Source organism: Larimichthys crocea, chromosome VIII (assembly GCF_000972845.2).
Source record: "Larimichthys crocea isolate SSNF chromosome VIII, L_crocea_2.0, whole genome shotgun sequence".
In the NCBI taxonomy this organism is placed as follows: Eukaryota; Metazoa; Chordata; class Actinopteri; family Sciaenidae; genus Larimichthys; species Larimichthys crocea.
The window spans coordinates 2849465-2867397 of NC_040018.1; the positions used below are offsets into that span (position 1 = coordinate 2849465).

A 17933-nucleotide genomic window follows, 5' to 3' on the forward strand; every position below is an offset into this window, starting at 1 on the left:
TACTCAGGCAAAGCTAAGCACTCAGGCCAAGTAAAAGCGAGACAAAGTAATGCTTTAAGAACATTGTTGGGAGATAAAAATGAAAGATAGGAACAACGAGAGCAATATCCAAACTGCATCTCCAAACATTTTAGTCTAACCTTTGTGATCTCATCATGTTTGTTTCATACTATGTTGCACCACCCTTTGAGTCAGGAACAGGTATTTTAAAATTAGATAAGAATCTTGTGCTTGTGTTATTAAACATCTTCCTTATAAGAGAGCACCTGGCTCCTGACACAATAATATTATTTAGTTACAGCACATAAACCTGTATGTAGATGTAACAGGGGCAGCTGTGGCTCAAAAGCAGGTAGAACAGGTTGTCCACTAATCAAATGATTGGTGGTTCGATCCCCGGCTCCTCCAGTCTACATGTCTAAGTATCCTTAGGCAAGATACTGAACTTCGTTCTTATACTATACATGTATATCGTGTTATTGTACTTGTGTTCAAATTAACCTGAACTTTTCTCAACTTAAAAAAAAAGAACTTTTGACTGGACTGTATAAGTTTCACAGTTTGCTTCCCATTTAGAAATATAACGACACACACAGACAGGTTTGGTTAATAGTTCATTTGAAAAATCATAATAAATAACGTACATAAATACTCTCAGTTCTGCATCAACAGAACACTGTGACATATCACATGTCTACAGAGACAGAAACAGCAATCATATGAGGGAAATAAACAGCTCTGACAACATTTACTCTGTATTATATTATCTTACATTAACGGTAACTGATCTTGCTGCTTTGTAGGCAAATCAAAGCGCAAAATGTTTTTCTTCCCTTGTCATGACAGTTTCTTTTGTCTTGACTCGTCTTGAGGTCTGAGTGATGTACAGTCACACTGCTTTTACTAAACTTCATTGATTCAATAGGCTGTGTACAAAAAAAATCACTATATATGAAAAGGCACGCAGCGTTACAATTTCAAATTGAAAGTGAAATTAGCTTTTTGAATTTTATACAGTTTTTTTTTTGTGTCCTGTCACTTCATACTCCATGTGTGGAAATCAGAGAATTACTACATTTGTAGTTTTTTCGCAGGAACAAGTTTCCTCGGAAACATTTAGATAAATTACATATTATGGTAACAAACTTTTTGTTAATTTTCCATTCATATGTTTGTGCAACTCTTGCTCTTATTTTCAGTTTACCCACACGTCAACAGCCGCCATCGCAGTGACGTCTGAGGGCCGTATACCACCATGAGTATAGTGCAGATTGCAAGTTATGATTCACTTCAACATAACGTCAGCTCCCCATAGTTTGAGTGTTCTTTACAATGTTTCTACATCACACATAATGCACTCTTTTCACCAGCTGGGATCCTTCAGCCGTGAGATTTAGTAGCATGGGCAGACCTTCGCTGAGGCTTTCTTTGAACCTTTACCATGTGTGTTTTCTTGGCACACCGGAGCAGAGAGGAGAGGTAGACTGTAGAGGATGATGATGGTCAAATTCACCACAATGCAAAACAACGCTGCACCCACTGAGTTGGAAAAGGTGACGGATATGGAGCGTTCGAGGAGCCAGGGGCGCCGGGTCAACATGTCCTGTTCGATGGCCTTCATCTGGAAGTGTGTGCCGAGGATGCCGCACACGTGGAAGAGTTGATGGCTGTGACCTGCAGAGGGAGCAGTTGAGTCAAGCTCACTCACACATCAGTGGAAAAACAAGGAATAAATTCAAACCTCTCATAACTGAGCAAATGAATCACGACTGAATTAAACAGAATGGAAAACCTTGGAGACGGTTATGCATTAACATTATTTCACAATGGTTAACACAAATGAGAATACATTCACTGTGTTAATGTGAATCCCGTGTTTATACGTCCTTTGGCAGTGAGCTGTAGAAGACACTGCATTCACGAGTTAGGCTTCAAACTTCTATAAAAACGCTTACTGGTGCTTAGTAGCCTGTCATATCGTGGTCTCTTGGCTCTCTTTAACAATTTTTTTTAAATTAAATAATCAATATTTATTTTAATTTTTTAGATTTTTGTCCATACATACATGCTTGTGAGGAAGGAATACAAAATTAAATTAAAGCTGCAAGCAGCGATGAATGGAGCCCTTGCAGTCCGTGTGCATCAGGATTTGCAGCAACCACAGTGTCGTTGATAGACGTTGGCCAATGCGGGTCTTAATTCTCAGTCATTTTGCACACTGCATGGAGTTATAAGTCACTTCCTGTCTAGTATGGTGGTGCTGGAGAACTTTTCTGTAACCACTTATCCAGAACATGTCACCAACTCATCACAGGGCTTATAGAGACAAACAACCATTAACACCTTATGTGAAAAGTATGTAAATCAAATTTCATCTAAATCAAACGACGATTATCACCCGAGGCTTACTTCCTGTTGCCAATGGATGGTACAATGACTATGACCGGCATGTAGATGTGTAACGTGCAGTTTAGGGCAGATTGGACGATGTACGGGGAAGTTAACACCAACTTCCTGTAACTTGAAACCTGGAAATTCATTGCAAACATCTTGCACATATCTTGCAAGATTGCACTGACCCTGTTTCAAGTGGGTCTGATTTATTCTGTAGGAGTAGTTAAAGTATGACAGCTGGAAATGGCAAAAACTGTACAATAAATCCAACATGGCTAATTTCCTACTGGGTCTGGGCTCCAAGAGGATTTTTTGACATGTATCTTGAAATGACACATGTGCCCACAGATTTTTTTTTATATCTCAGTGAAATGTGCCATCGGAGCTGCTTTGTTGAAATGTTATAGGGGGGCCCTATCAAGCCATTTCGCTACACCCATGCACAGGACATGTCAGATTATGCGTTTAGGTGTTTTTGAGAACTTTTAGGCCTTCAAAAATGAGACTAATCTGGATCAAGGAAAGGAGGACTGTACTGTACTGTACTGTATTATTGTAACATAACTGACTTTAGCTACAGTATAGAACCCACTCAATTACTTCAAGTTCTTCTTTAAAATGTAAAAATTGGATGCTGCACTGCGCTGACAACGCTGAAGGAAACAGCAGACTCAGGTGATAACCCTCTGTAGATTCCAGTTTACACACTGGACAAACAAACCAATTAACATGCTAACGAGAACAACATCTACTCCTCGGATCACTCTTACCTATGTAGTCGAAGCTGCCCGGTGCCAGGCGCTCGGGTAGATGTGTGGCAAACAGAAATCCTGTGAGGAAAGCCAAGGCGATGTGGTTATAGTGGAGGATGTTGGTATCATTGTCTGTGCAGCCTTCCCCTACACACAGAAACACCTACGAAAACAACACAGAGCAGATGAACAGATTATTAAACAGTCCACCATTATTTAGAAAATCATTTTTTATAACCTTCAAATTTCTAAATGAGGCATAAACTTTTTTCATTAAGTTTCTGTTAGTGGAGCTGATGGGTGATGAAAATGTGTTTCTAGCCTCAAGGTTTTTTAGAAAGCAGTCATTTTTATAAAAAAAAAATATCATCTGTAGCTTGGTTAACCTCTGTGCATAAATCAATGTAAACAAAGAAATGTTCACACGTTTCTCTTATTTTGAAAGAGAATGACTAAAACCACAAAGAGGAACAGAGTAGTACTAAGACAGGTATCACAACAGTAATTGGCGATTATTTTGTAAACCCTAATGAACTCTTTGATGTGGTCTGCTGTACATCCAACACTGCATTATAAATCACTGCTACACACAATGAAATGATTTATTTCTGTTACGATATAAAAGGCTTTGTGACTCTCTGCAGCTCTAACTCTTCAAGCACTGAGGATTTTATCCATTTGTATTGTTTAATACTTGATTTCCTCTTAAATGTTTTTTTTTGCTTTACTGTTTTTAAAGGGTAAAACGATATGTCCCCTCTAGATATGACAGACTGTCGTTATTCTTATAGCCTGTATGATTAGAAATATAACCTCTTCCATACCAATACACATATTTTTGTCTTTTTTAGGGGGGACAGGGGATATTTAAGGACAGATAGCATATACCATGCAGAAGTGATATAGACCATCTGAAACCTGTGAGATGCAGCTCAGTACTGTATGTCAACTTCTTATCTTCTTAAATGTGTTATAAATATTACATCTTTTAGCTGCCTGTTCAAACATTCAAATGCTTAGAGTGTGTAAGGGCGTAGAGCGTTATGAAAGAGGTATATGACAGTCATACCCATGCTTTCTTATGTCTCATAAGTTGATGCAGCAGTTTTTGAGTTGATACCATTTTGTACACTAATTTGTTTTATCATGTAACAATTTCTGACTGCTCAAAACTTGTTACCAAATTATGTTAAATACCACATTAAAACACCACAACACTGAGGAACAACATATAAAAGAGTTTTCTGTAAGAATTAAATTTTTTGACAGTTAGATGGCACTTGTTGGATAAAAACCCCTTTATTGTGAGTATACCCTGGAAAGCCACACAACAATCTGAATGCCTATGGTCTCTAGTTTGTGTTGTGAAGTGTCTTGTGGCTGTGAAAACATTATCTTAGAGATTGCAGTAGGTCATTTTACACAGTGAGATCAAGTTTTAAAAAATGCTCTCACTACATTGAAGATGCTTCTATAGGGACTAACAGCCCACAAGAGACTCAGCTTTCCAGTCCATATCTGATTTATGCAATTCCAACACTGTTCAGTATGCAGAAATATTCAAATACACCACTTCCTGACAAGATAGCACGATATGGTTGATACCAATGGATGCCTTAATCTTATAGTTCTAGTTTCATATCATATACAGTACATATATAAACCATCCTTGCTTTAAACTGAGCTTGCTGCAGCCCCTGACAGACAGTAATGATGGCCAAGGACGTCGGCGTCCATGTGGAGTGGAAGAGGTTAACGTAATATATCATGTAGGGGACATTTTTGGGAACTATTTCAGGTGAAAAGTCTTTTTTGCATGTCTGCATATATTAACTGCACACCACAAAAACAAGTTGATGATCACATCATAACTTCTGCTAACATTTTTAATGTGCTTATAAAATACTTTATCACAGCTGAGATAAGGGTTGTCATGGACATTAACTCAAAGGTAAGTATATTAAAGTGTCAGCATGAACGATGATCTACACTGACAAATGTCCATTATATTGAATGTTATCTGCAACACTTTGCAAATAAACAGTGATTTTTGGACTGTTACTCCAAACTCGGGACACTATGAAACTGCTTCTACACACACACGCACACACTCTTTTATGACCTTTCACTCGTGTCTTGTTTGGAAAAAAAACAAACATATCCTGCCAATGGTGAAAAGACACTGATGTGAGAAGTGCACAGACGTAGCCCTACCCTGTAGAACAAAGGAATGTTGACGAACAGGTACGGGTAGGCAAAGGCAACAACACGGAGATATTTGCTGAACTTTGGACTCTGGCATTCAGGGAATCTGAAATAAAATAAGCAAGAGATTATTTCCAATAATGACAAAAACTTAAATTTACTGAACATTCCTCATGGTTACATCGTTCTCTAACTGTGGAAGAAGGTATGTGGAAATGTCTCGCACACGGCATCACCACTGGGAATGTCACGATAAGACCATATGAATCATTTAATGTCACTGAATTTATTGTCAATGACATTTGTGACAGAAAAAGTTATCATGTGCTTATTGTATAAATTGCAGGATATTTATTTATTTGATTTTCTGAGAGTTAAAGTCAATGTCAGGTTGTTACACAACGTGTTTGACCACTCTTTATGCCAGCTTCTCTAACCTGCTCACCTGAAACTACAATCAGAGCAAATCACTGTTTAGGGTTGGTCCATGCAGTCACAGTTAGGGAACACCCTTTACTATTTAACAGCGAGTTGCTCAATTCTGGTTTTGAAATCTGAGTCAACAATGTGGATGAAGGTTGTTTCTGAAGGCTTTCAAAGGATAATCGCAAAATTGCATGCATCTGTTGCTATCATCATCTGAGACACAATAAACATCTTAGATATAGAGAATATTGAAGTGACACAGGAGCACATTCTTAGCAAATGCGTTGTCTTTACCTCTTTACGATGTCATGATTATATTGCAGAAATGGTAAGCCAAGCCTTAGCAGTGGGGGAGAGATGAGTGAAAGAACAATAATTAGCTATACAAAGCCAACATTAATTCAGTACATGAAGAGATAACAATGTGATGATTGTTGTAAATGTAAAGAGGTGGAACAGTGCTGTGTTGATACAGAATGGGTATCAAAGCAGTTAGTCGGGACAAAGGTCCTTGAATAATTCAGATTTTGATGAAAACCACACCTCCCATTGTGCTTCACATGCCAAACACAGTGATCAGGCGGTCTGGCAGGAGGATTTATGAAGCACATTCAGTCAAAAGTGTACATCATATCTGAGAAAGAGGATATTATATTTTGGATATTATAATATCCAAAATATTTACAATATAAACTGTTGGTCGGTTAGTGTAAAGAGCTTCAGAAATATTATATTATTTCAGATATAGGTGAGTTCAGTATTCATATGCTAATATACCATACACTACTTATTGTTACCTTGTTGAAGTTACATACAAAGTTACATGCTAATATTTTGCATGTATCATTGAGTGTATTAGTTTGTTGTTACGTTAACATAACCTTACGCTCCAGTTTGTGCCATTCATGTATTTATCAGTACATTTAATGCAAATTTTTGGAAACATCTTATCTCAAATGTTCTATGAAACTGGGGTGAGCTAACGTTAGAATTGCACATTAAAATGTGCAATAGGGGTCAGTCCCAGCTGCTAATGGGCAAGAGGCGGCTGTCAGTCCATTCACACTCACATTCACGCCTACGTGCAATTTAGAGCCACCAGTTAATATATAAACCTGCATGAAGTACCCAGAGAAAACACACCCATGACTCAGGAAGAACATCCACTCCACACAGAAAGGCCCCCAACCTGCTGTGAGGTGACACCGCACAGCAAGATTTAATATTAGCTGTGTGTGAAATTAATGTTCTCATCATACCTGGAGTAGCAGGCAACAGCGGTGCAGATGACAGTGTTGAACACAGCGATGGGGATGTACCACTGGTGAAAGAAGCTGTTCACCCACTTGTCCGGGAAAACATAAGCTGAATAGCTGATTGCTGACCCTAAAGCACGACAAACCAACAGTGCCAAAATGTTAACTTTTAACACTATATTTACACACTGTACAACATCATTTCACTGGGTCAAGGTGACCCACATACACTCACCCAGGCTGTAGAAACTGAGGGCGCCATAGTCAAAGAAGAAGCAGATGTGGCGTGCCCGTGCCGACATGCTGCTGAAGGTGTGAGCGCAGCTCGACGCCAGCGGGTAAATGCAGCAGGAGACCAAGAAGATCACCAAAGGCCAGGTAAAGGAGTCCTGCCATGCTGTCTGAATCAGCACCACCGTCACTAGTTTCCAAAGAAAGTACCTGCCAGGTGAAACCAAATTAAGTTGAGTCGTCTAATTAAAAAATGGTTTAACAGTTCAGTTCACACTTTCAGTCACTTAGTTTGGATCCTGAATATCAACAGTCAAGTAACTGATCCCATACATAATGCAGGAGGAGTGGGTGGCTTGAGGACAAAAACACTGTTCACTGGGTTTAGTGTCACCTTATACCGGTAATTCTAGCAGCGTGAATTCATTAAGAAATAATAGAAGTCCAAACAACATCTAATCGATAAAAACACTGTTTCAGTACTGCGTTACTTCATTTTCTAGCAGCTAAAGATAAAACAGGCACACAAAGGAACATGAATCCTCATCAGTTTCTTGATCATGTGAATAATTTTTGTTGATTCATTGTTCAGTACGATCCCTCCTGTTAAAAAAGTCAAAGTATCACTGGTATGATCGCCGGAGTATTTGTACGTGGATAAATAGTTACATAACAAAAAAGATAATAAAGGAGTGGCTGAAAATCTCGATGCTCTTCATATTTCAAATGTGGGTGTACGTGCAGGTTAAACAGACTTTTCTGTACAGATATCAGCGCAGACAAAAGAAAACTTCCCACGAAATCGCAACTTGTTTTTTTTTTACGTTTGTTTAAGGAGGAAACAATCAAGATACATCTGACTCACAGCAAGACAGTGAACACATCAGGTGACAGCAACACTGAACCATTAACAGAAATGTATAAGCCTCCTTAGCAGTGACAGAGTATCAACACTGTGATGGACCTTTACATCTTACAAGATACATTTAATTAGCTGAGTCATCTGTGCACCTGTCAGTACCTCCCAATGCAGGCAAAATCAAGAAGTTCATTATGTATCATGCACATTTCCACTCAATTAAACCATGCATTTGTCACCAACTGTCTGTTACATAACAGTGGCTACACAAAAGGCTTAATCTTATCAGCAGGCTGTAGTTTGTCGTGTGTATCTGTGAATCAGCGACTGTTTCCATGTCTCAGTGCACCTCATTAATAAATCAACATTATTTGTGCTTTTCCCCGTCACTGAGCAGTTAACTAATTGTGGCAACTCATATGCACACCATAAGCACAGATCTGCTCATTAGCGGCAGGCCTGCAGGTCTTCGCCAGGCCCCATGACACACGTACATGCAAACACACACACACACACTTTCTCCCTTGACCTTGCAGTCAAAGCAACTGGCATCTCTGCAGGGAGGAAGCGCGGCATGGCTCATGGGACGAATAACCTCTGTAGTAACTTTAAATCCAGACACGTACGCCTCATGTAAACACTCATAAGCACACCATCAAAATAAGTGCATCAGATGCAGAGTCACCAGACATCTAACCTCTATGCTTTTGCCACTCAATACACAGAAATGAGTCTACTTGAGTTTACTTTATTTTGTGACAACCAAGTTTTTTAACCTCTCCGCAACAAAAAGCATGAAACACTGTACTAATCACATAACAATACAGTTGTATTGCACATTAAATTAAACAGGAGAGACTCTGCTACAAGCACATATAAATAGATAGAAAATATATAAAATTATTCAAATAGACCGTGCAGAGATATACTTAAGTTAGTTAAGTTAAACTGTTTGTGAGGCTTAAAGGTGAGGATGTTACGAGGTCTAGTTTCTGGTCCAGTGCTGGAAAAGTGGGTATACTCTCAATTTATGTTTATTGAAGCTGTCCAAAATATAGTGCATGAACTGAAAATGCAAGATTTGAATGCATTATGTACTTCTGTATCTCCTTTAGCACTTTGTTCATTTGTGTTATTTTGAGGCCTTGCCCTTGGCTGTGTGTAGCTTCAGCCATTTGTATTTGTGGTACGTGAAGTTGCTTTATGTGATCTTTTAAGCTTATTCAAATCACAGCAAACAGTTTTCTTTTAACTAACAGCGACGTGTAAGACGACTTTTGCATCTTTAGCTCAACCCAAAGATCTGCCAGCAATATTTTCATATTGTCACTTAACTTGTTCTGCAAGGATCATTTTGAAATCATCATTAACCACAGAAATGTGCAGATTTTATTATGGATTTCAAGGGAAGTATTTCTTACTCTATCCACTCATAAAAATTGGGTGATTTTGTCAAAAATGTTCACGACTGAATGATGCTTATATCTAGTCCAGATGGAAAATACGTAGATATACTCTAGTACACCAACCTCGATCACAACCATCCTCAGATTAGTAAACACAAAGGTGTCTGGAGAGTTTTAAACACAATGCAGTCATCTGGAAAATCATCCACTGTGTACCAAACAATATCAGTTCATCTGAGTCCTGTTGGACTTGTTGCACTTAAAAGGCTGTTGACAGGGAGACTGCGAGGCTGCAGGAGGTCTATAGGACCCACATGGTTGCCGGGATGTACGACTTCCAAACAAACCCATGTGTATGTGCAATCCTCCTCGTGTTACTTGTGTCAATCCAGACAGACGGCTGCAAGTGAGTGATTCGACACGCACAGCACGTGTGCTAAATGTCTATAGTATCCACAACAGCTTAAGTTTTGTTCACTGCTCTCCTGGCTTCTATTTAACTCCTTGAAGAGTATGTTTTTGGTAATAAATACACACAGAGATGTATCCACTCACTCGCCATTATGAATACTAAGCAGACAAGATATGCTCTGGATATGAGCAGTAAAAATTAATGGTCGTCTTTAGTCATTAATGTGCCGGAACTGATGTAATAAATCCTCTGTCATTGCATGATAATAGAGCTATGACTCGAGAAAATGTCAGTCTGTAAAACCACACAGTGAAAATATGGATTACTCTTTGACCTACATGCTCAACAAGCTGTGCAGGATTCCTTTTAACATGAAGTCAAAGCCAAAGAATGTGTGTGTGTACACCATGCACCAAAACACATGAAAATCTACGTGACAATAAACCTTTCTGATAACAGAAAACGTAATAATAGACTAATTGTCCTTCTTGAGCTAAGGTGCTGATCTTTTTCCCTCTTTTTAGTGCTCAAATCAGGCCATGCGTTTCCAAAAACAACTGAATCTGTGTCCTGAGGTGTGTCACATATTGTCTACCCTAACACATGACAGGTAGCAAGAATACAGGTATTGGCGCCAAAGAAGGAAAACATTTGTCAGCTGTACCAGGTGGGCAGAAAGTGGGTCCAGATGTTGAGCGTCTCATTGGTCAGCTGGAAGAGGCTCAGGATGCAGTCAGTGGCTGAACTGCGGGGGTGTCTGTAGCCGGAGATGATGCTGTCCTCATGGAAAACCTAGAGGAAGAAAACTTTTGCTTAGTCCTCAGTCAGTTTAACGAATTTGTGAAACCTATTTTTCCCTAACTTAAAAAAAAAGGGGGATTTATCTTTGGGATCGCCCCAAAGATAAATCACAGGGGTCACAAGATGATTAAAGATATAAGAAAGAAAACAGATAACTGTTGATCAAGATTGTTTTGTGGTTGCAGGAATCACTGATTTATTGACGGATGTTTGTGTCCAAGTGCCTCCCTTCACAGCAATCACAGCACTCACAGGTAAAACTTATGTAACTTCTTTAACTTAACCAGGGGGGCATTTTTCTTCCCAACACTAACTTTTTACACTAACTGATTCCAGCTCAGTCTGACTGTGTGTAAATGTCCTTAAATGTGCAGTAAAGATACAGTGAAGATGAACTTACTTTGGGCACTTGATTGATGGTGAAGACTCGTGGTAATCTGATGAGGCTGAGCATGACTACCGCAGAGTGCTGCTGCTGCTGCTGCTGCTGTCTGGGAGGAGAGCTGAACTGAGGCCGCAGGCTGGGTGTGACTCCTGTCTTTATAAAGCTTGTGTTGCCATGCTGTCCTCAAGGTTTCTCCCCTTCATCTCCACCCTCTTCAAACCCAGCGAGAATAACCAGTGTACCTGTGCCACTCCTCCTCCTCCTCCTCCTTCTCCCCCTCCCCCTGTCTCTCTGGAGGTGGGGGGTATGTGCACATAGGTGTATACTCACACACGCAAAAGGCATGTGCAGTTAAACCCCATAACCACAAAAAGATCTGTCTGCAGACCGAAGACTGGTTTTTCAAGATTAGGTGAGAGTCACTGCCACTGCCTTTATATTCATCCTGGATTAAAACATCTGAACATTCACATAAAAAGTTGGAAAGCTCCTTTTTTTTTTTTTTTTTGGGAGTTGAACAATCCTCCTCCTAACAAAGAGATGCCAATCAAGCCGGTAAGGCAGGTTTTTTGGGAAAAAAAACAATCTCCCTTCAATGACAGAAAAAAAACAGCTGTGATTGACACTAATAGTCAGCAACTGAGACCATTTTAGCCATTCCCCTGTCAGAAACTCTCAGCAAGTGCAGCAGCACGAGGAGCTCGGCTCAGCACCAAACTTAACAAGTGCTATCTGACTTTCAGCAGGTCCAGATAAGGCCAACATCATGAATGATGGGTGTGAATCGGTCTGACTGAAAAGTCAACAGAGTTGGTCTCCCTGGTTTAAACGGACTTGTCACCCACAGAGACGGCCCAGCCCGGAGCTCACCGGGCCTGTTATCTTGTTTAAACTCTGAAGCAATAAAAGCAAACACGTCTCGCTCGCCACCGCAGAATTAAGAAGTGGAAATGTTGCTATTTGTGTGACAGTCTGCTCGTGTCACAAATACAAGGGGGGAGAAAAAAAAGTCAATTACATCTTGTTGCCGTGATGCATTTTGTGTTGTTTGTTTTGGACTCAGTGGCCTATAACAAAATGTCATGCCTGTCTGAGTTTAAAGACAGAAGATAAACTAATGCTTCATCTCAACAGGTTTGATGGAGAAGCCGAACTTTAAATGCCAAAGCCTCCGTACAAAGCTCCCGTTTATGTTTATGTTTAAAGAATTTATCGTGACCTTTAAACTCTCCAACCCTCCAAACTATCAGCCTTAACTCTCATTAAAACCACTTTCAGTAAGCCACCTTGATGCATTATAAACTGCAATCACAACAGCTCGGTGTGATGAACTAATACATGTACTACAGCAGAGCTCCTCTGGGATCTCATTCCGCTTTCTCTCAGAGGAGCCAAGAGTCGGAGTAACACCACCTCAGGTCTACAGTCGAAAGATAAACAAAGCAACCGACAGGAGATGCATGTCTGACTGGAAGTCTCTTTAGTTTGGCTTGAAGTCAGCTACTTCAGTTAATGTGTGAGTTAATATGTAAGTCATTAAGACTTTAGCAGCAACAGTATAAACAAAGCCAAGTGCCGAGGGTTATGCCCCGAGAGAGGCAGAGGATAGAAAACAAGGTCAAGTGACAACAACAAAGTTATTTGTAGGAATATCTTGAAAAAAAGAACAGACCGGCATTCTTTGATTATAGTTGTTTTTTCCTATTTTTTTAAAACAAAACAAACACATAAATCAGTTAATCAATCATTTATATAATGTAGAATGATTATTAAGTCCTAACGATGATGCAGAGCTGGCATGCAAAAGAAGTTTTACATTTTTCGGTCATCCGTCAAGGTCACAGCTAGTTGTTTTCCTCAAAATATAGGAACTTTATCCCGCATTTTACAAAGGTATCTGACCTTCCTTTGATAGCTCAGGTTCATTTCTTTAAGACAAGACACTGAGAGAGGCTTCCCAACCTCTGAGAGAAGAAGAGGGAGAGAAAACAACAGACTGTGTTGATTTGAGAGGAACAGAATGGTTTTTATGTAAAACTTTAACCTTTGTTAATTTTGTTTTCATAGTTTGGTAGCACAATTTATACACGATCACACGTCTCTTAATGAGTAACTTAACACCGGGCTTAAAATCAGTGTTTTGCTCCTCTCGCTGGTTGAACGTTTCACTACTGCACAACAAACGCACACCCACCTGTGAAGCTGGATGGGTGTGGTTGGGTGGGGGGTGTCAACAGTGTGCTAAACCACATTGGTTTCCACTCTGTTTTACTTTGGCACACAGCCTGCTCATGCTGTCCTGAATCAACAGCTCTGTGCAGGGAGTAAACAAAACACCACGTGTGCCGACAGCACCGTATGCAGACTAATGAAGACAGACCTCACGTGGGTCGTAGCAGCTGGAATAGAAAATGTTGTGCAGTGTGTAATGGACTGTGAAAAGATTCAACTGTGTTCATCAGCTGATGGAGAGCCAACATCATACCTGCTCACCTGATGCTATGTGTTTGCACCTGGAACAGTGACGTCACTGTGTACTGACAAGGTGTAACCACTGGAGGTCAACAGAAGCAACATCTACAGGTAGTGTTAAGTCACTCTGTAAAAACCCAACAGCTTAAAACCTTACAACAATATCAGGAAGAAATCAAGTACATTTACTGGTATAACTCTCACGAGATGATAACGTTGTTGATACCATTTTTTATGTTTAAGTTGTTTGCCTTCTCCTTGTAATGTAGTGTGGAGTAAAAGTGTAAAGATCCAGACTGGTTTAATTGTTTCACCTGATGAAACACACTCAACGATAACGAGAAATTCATGTTTATAGCAAAAAAAAAAAACACACATTTATTATTATCATCATATGTCATCGTATATTATAATTACATAAGAAATACATGTGTTGCGGTGCGACTGCCATCAAATCGAATCAGAATAAGATTTATTGCCAAGTGGTTTTTCACATACAAAGGATTTGTCCTGGTGTTTTTGGTGCATAACAAACATTAAGTAAAACATTAAAAAAGCATAAGACAAAGATACAATACAAAAGTACAAAAAATGTGTGTGTGTGTGTGTGTGTCTGATGAGAGTGACGTGACAGTACCTGATGTTACTTGTACTATCCCATCTGACCACAGGGTGTCAGTGCTTTCCAACAGAAGCGACACAGGTTTGGGCGTGAACAGGTACTGCGGCTGATTATGAAGATGTATGAGGTGCAAAACCACTGAGAGGTTTTATCGTTCATGAGTTTTATTTTTAGCATGATTTGAAGTTTGTTTGTCTTTTCTTTGTCCTTTTCATATCTTGACTTTGTTTTTTTTTTATTAATTCATTTATCATTCAGTGTGACCTCAGACTACACAGCAACATCTTTTGGAGACAACACAGAGAAAATTAAAGTGCATCACTGCAGGGAGAGAAGAGTTTTGGAGCACTGCGTGCTTCTTTTATAGACTGTTAATGAGAAAAAGTAAAAAGCAAGTTCGCTTCAGGTCTCCTCTCTCTCACATGCAAACCAAACTGAGCCTCCTGTGGCAAACCCTGAATGTTTGTGTAACATCAGCACAACTTCTCACATTAAGCATTCATTGAGTCGTTGCTGCAGATGCAAACATTGCTCTCTTTAATACTGAAAGAAGTTTGTTTGTGCTTACTTCAGATGGCTGAAAGGTTCAGAAGATTAACTGGAAAACACAATAAATGTATGCATTTCACTTATGCAGTGGTGGATCTAATTTATAGTACTTTATACTTCCTCCACTACATTTCAAAGGGGAATGTTGTACTTCTTATTCCACCACTGCAGTTCCTTTTGGCACGTCCGCATTGGCTTCACTTCACAGCCACGGAGGTTGCTGCTTGGCTATGATGTTACAGATATATGTACTGAAATGTGCATGCTATGCAGCAAGCTTCGGCTCTTACTTACTCATAATACCACTTACACTTGGAGAGGTGAAAGTGCTGTAGTGTCACTGTAGTGTTCAGTCTGCCCTCAGGCCAACATGAAGATGAAGACATAGAGTACCGGGGCAGAGCAGAGGGACAGAGCTGCTGTTAGCTGACTGACAGCTGCAGACATCAGGCGCAGAGACGGAGCTTCTTGAGGAATAAACACCGGGAGTCACGTTGGATTGTGCTCTGATCTGGAGCCGTTTACCGGCAGGAGGGATGAGAGCTCAGTTTATTTTTTAAGCTTTTGGGATTAAAAAGTATTAAAAGTATCTTCACTCTGGCTTCTCAGCCTGTCTGCTGAAGCAGAGGTGCAAACGTCGACTGGGACACGCAGAGCTCTATGATACTACTTCATATTTATACAGAGACAGGACAAAAAAGGAGAATGCTCGGAGAAGAGTAAGCAAGGAAGTTTGACTACCTAGGAAATACTGTAACTAATACCAACTACTGAATGTATTTCACTATGAACTCAGTTCATCCTCATCGATCCGAGCACCGAAAGTTTTAAAAGTTGTTTGCTAGTTGTCTTGCAGACAGATCTGAGAAAGTATTTGCCATCATGATGTATGTTTGTATTTTGATCAGTTTATTGTGAAATAAAGAGTTCAGTGTTTCATAGTTAGAGAATAAACACAAATGATCCCATGGTTATATTTGAACCACTTCACTGTTATGAGAGTTTGGAAAGTTCGCTATACATCTTTGAGATCCAATAATGATGGAAAAGGCATGGCTCATTGATGCACTGCAGAGCGAACACTGGCCCGTGTGGTCCGATCCAACAGATGAGCAACTGTAGCTCAGATTGCTGAAAAAAGTTAATGCTGGTTCTGACAAAGGTGTCAGAACACAGTCCAGTCAGGGTGCTCATGCTGACCACTGTCCACTGTTGAAAGTAACAACAATGGGCATGTTAGCGTCAGAACTGGAACATGGAGCAATAGTAGAAGGTGCTGATGAATCCTCCAGGATACATTATAGGAAGAAGGCAAGCCAGCGGAGGCAGTGTGATGCTTTGGGCAATGTTCTGCTGGGAAATCTTCGGTCCTGCTATCTAAGTATTGTTGTAGACCATGTACACCCTTTCATAGAAACAGTATTCCCAGATTGCAGTGGCCTCTTTTGGGCAGGTAAATACAGGATAATGGTTCAGGAATGGTTTGAGGAACACAATGACGAGTTCAAGGTGTTTCTCAAGATCTCTCAAGAATCCAATGCTCGATCTGTGAGATGTGTTGGACAAAGAAGCTTGAAACTTACAGGACTTAAAAGGATCTGGTGCCAACGTCTTGGTGTCCGATACCACAGCACATCTTGAGAGGTCTAGTGGAGTCCATGCCTCGATGGATCAGGGCTGTTTTGGCGGCAAAAGGGGGACCTACACAATATTAGGGATGTGATCATAATATTATGGCTGATCAGGGACAATATCTTTGTCTTAAATCTAGTAGATTAGAGGTGCAAAGAAGCATAAAATTGAACTAGCACCACCTGAAATTAGGTGCTGTAGTTGAGTAAATGCGGTTGCACTCCATCGCTGCATATATATTCTTATTCCTATCATAAATAAGAGAAGACAGCAAATGTACACAGTAAAATTTCAGGTGTTCTCACTGTCTGTCTCTTGAGTTCCTTCGTTATTACTGCGGGTTACAGAGGGACAGATGGGTGAAGCAGGCTGCTGTGCTGCAGCTGCTCAAAGTGTTGTTGCCTCCCTGGTGTTTTGGTTGATGAGGTGTAGTTTGTGTCTCCAAATGAGGAGCATGTGTGGCAGACGCCCCTTGATACATTATTAATAGTTGCTAGACCCCAAGGCGCTCGCTTTTTTTTTTTTTTTATCTCTCTCAGTTGATTTTCTGACTTTTCTCCTTCACTCAATCTAGCATCCCCCCACCCCATCACACACCGGCTTTCTCTCTCCCGTACATCATTTTTTTTCTATTTACTCGACGCCCTGCTGCTGCTCTGTCTCCTCATTGTTCTCTTCCAGCACCGCCATCATCTCTGACTCGGCTGGTGATTGCACCAGTGAAGACTTTTATCCTCTCTACTATGTAAAAAAAAAAAAAAGAAGAAGAAGTGTGCCAGCTGCTCATGAATGAGCAAAAACACAGCAATTACCAGGTTGGGAAACTGAGACTGGAGATTTATTTTATTTCACTTCATGTAATAGTCTTACCTCTGTCGCTGGTGTTCATTTACAAAGAGAGGATGAGCCGAATTTGATAACACTGCTCTCTCAGTAGCACAAATTAAACAGGGTAAGAAGTTCGGGTTTGAAAATGATTTGGCAGAGGAACGGGAGAGAAATGGATTCTTTGAAGATTTAGTAAAGCTTTACTGCTGAGGCAGCTGCTAAAAAGAGGACAGAGTTAGATGAGAAGATCGATACCACTCTGATATCTGTCTGTTAAACGTGAAGCTACGGCCTCAGCTTAGCATAAAGGCTGTAAACAGCTGGCCAACCTCTGTCCAATTCCAACTAAATCTACTTACCTGCACCTAAAATCTCACCAGCTAACATATTATATTCAATTCCTTGAATCCTGTAGTGTAGGATTGATCTGGCAACTGGCAACCATGAGGTTACAGCAACAAACTAGTGAGATATAGAGTTAAGTAGTGATGTTTAAAGGTGCTTGTACTCGTGGTCACATTCAGGTAAATTCCCTCCTTCCAGTTTTCTTGCCAAGCTGAACATCTGCTGTAGCCATAACTGTATATTTAATGGACAGATATGAGAACACTATTGATTTTCTCACCTTTAACGTACTGCCAGAAAGCAAGACAAATATCGAACTATTGCATTAAGATAAAACTTTGGAAGAAAGTCACTTGTC

At 40.1% G+C, this 17933-nt stretch overlaps 1 protein-coding gene across 2 annotated transcripts; it reads right to left on the bottom strand.

Annotated features, from left to right (window-relative positions):
* Positions 1-601: 601 nt before the first annotated feature.
* paqr5b (progestin and adipoQ receptor family member Vb) lies at positions 602-11389 on the bottom strand. 2 transcript variants are annotated; one of them, XM_010732674.3, is made up of 8 exons: positions 11143-11388; positions 10606-10733; positions 7269-7474; positions 7037-7163; positions 6072-6116; positions 5361-5457; positions 3165-3309; positions 602-1674 (listed from the first exon to the last, which is right to left on the bottom strand). In XM_010732674.3, the coding sequence occupies exons 1-8, from the start codon at positions 11194-11196 to the stop codon at positions 1394-1396; spliced, it is 1083 nt and encodes a 360-aa protein (XP_010730976.2). In that variant the 5' UTR covers positions 11197-11388; the 3' UTR covers positions 602-1393. The 2 variants fall into 2 exon arrangements, with proteins under 2 accessions (XP_010730976.2, XP_019131387.1); XM_019275842.2 differs by lacking the exon at positions 6072-6116 and having other exon boundaries at positions 11143-11389.
* Between the last annotated feature and the right edge of the window lie 6544 nt (positions 11390-17933).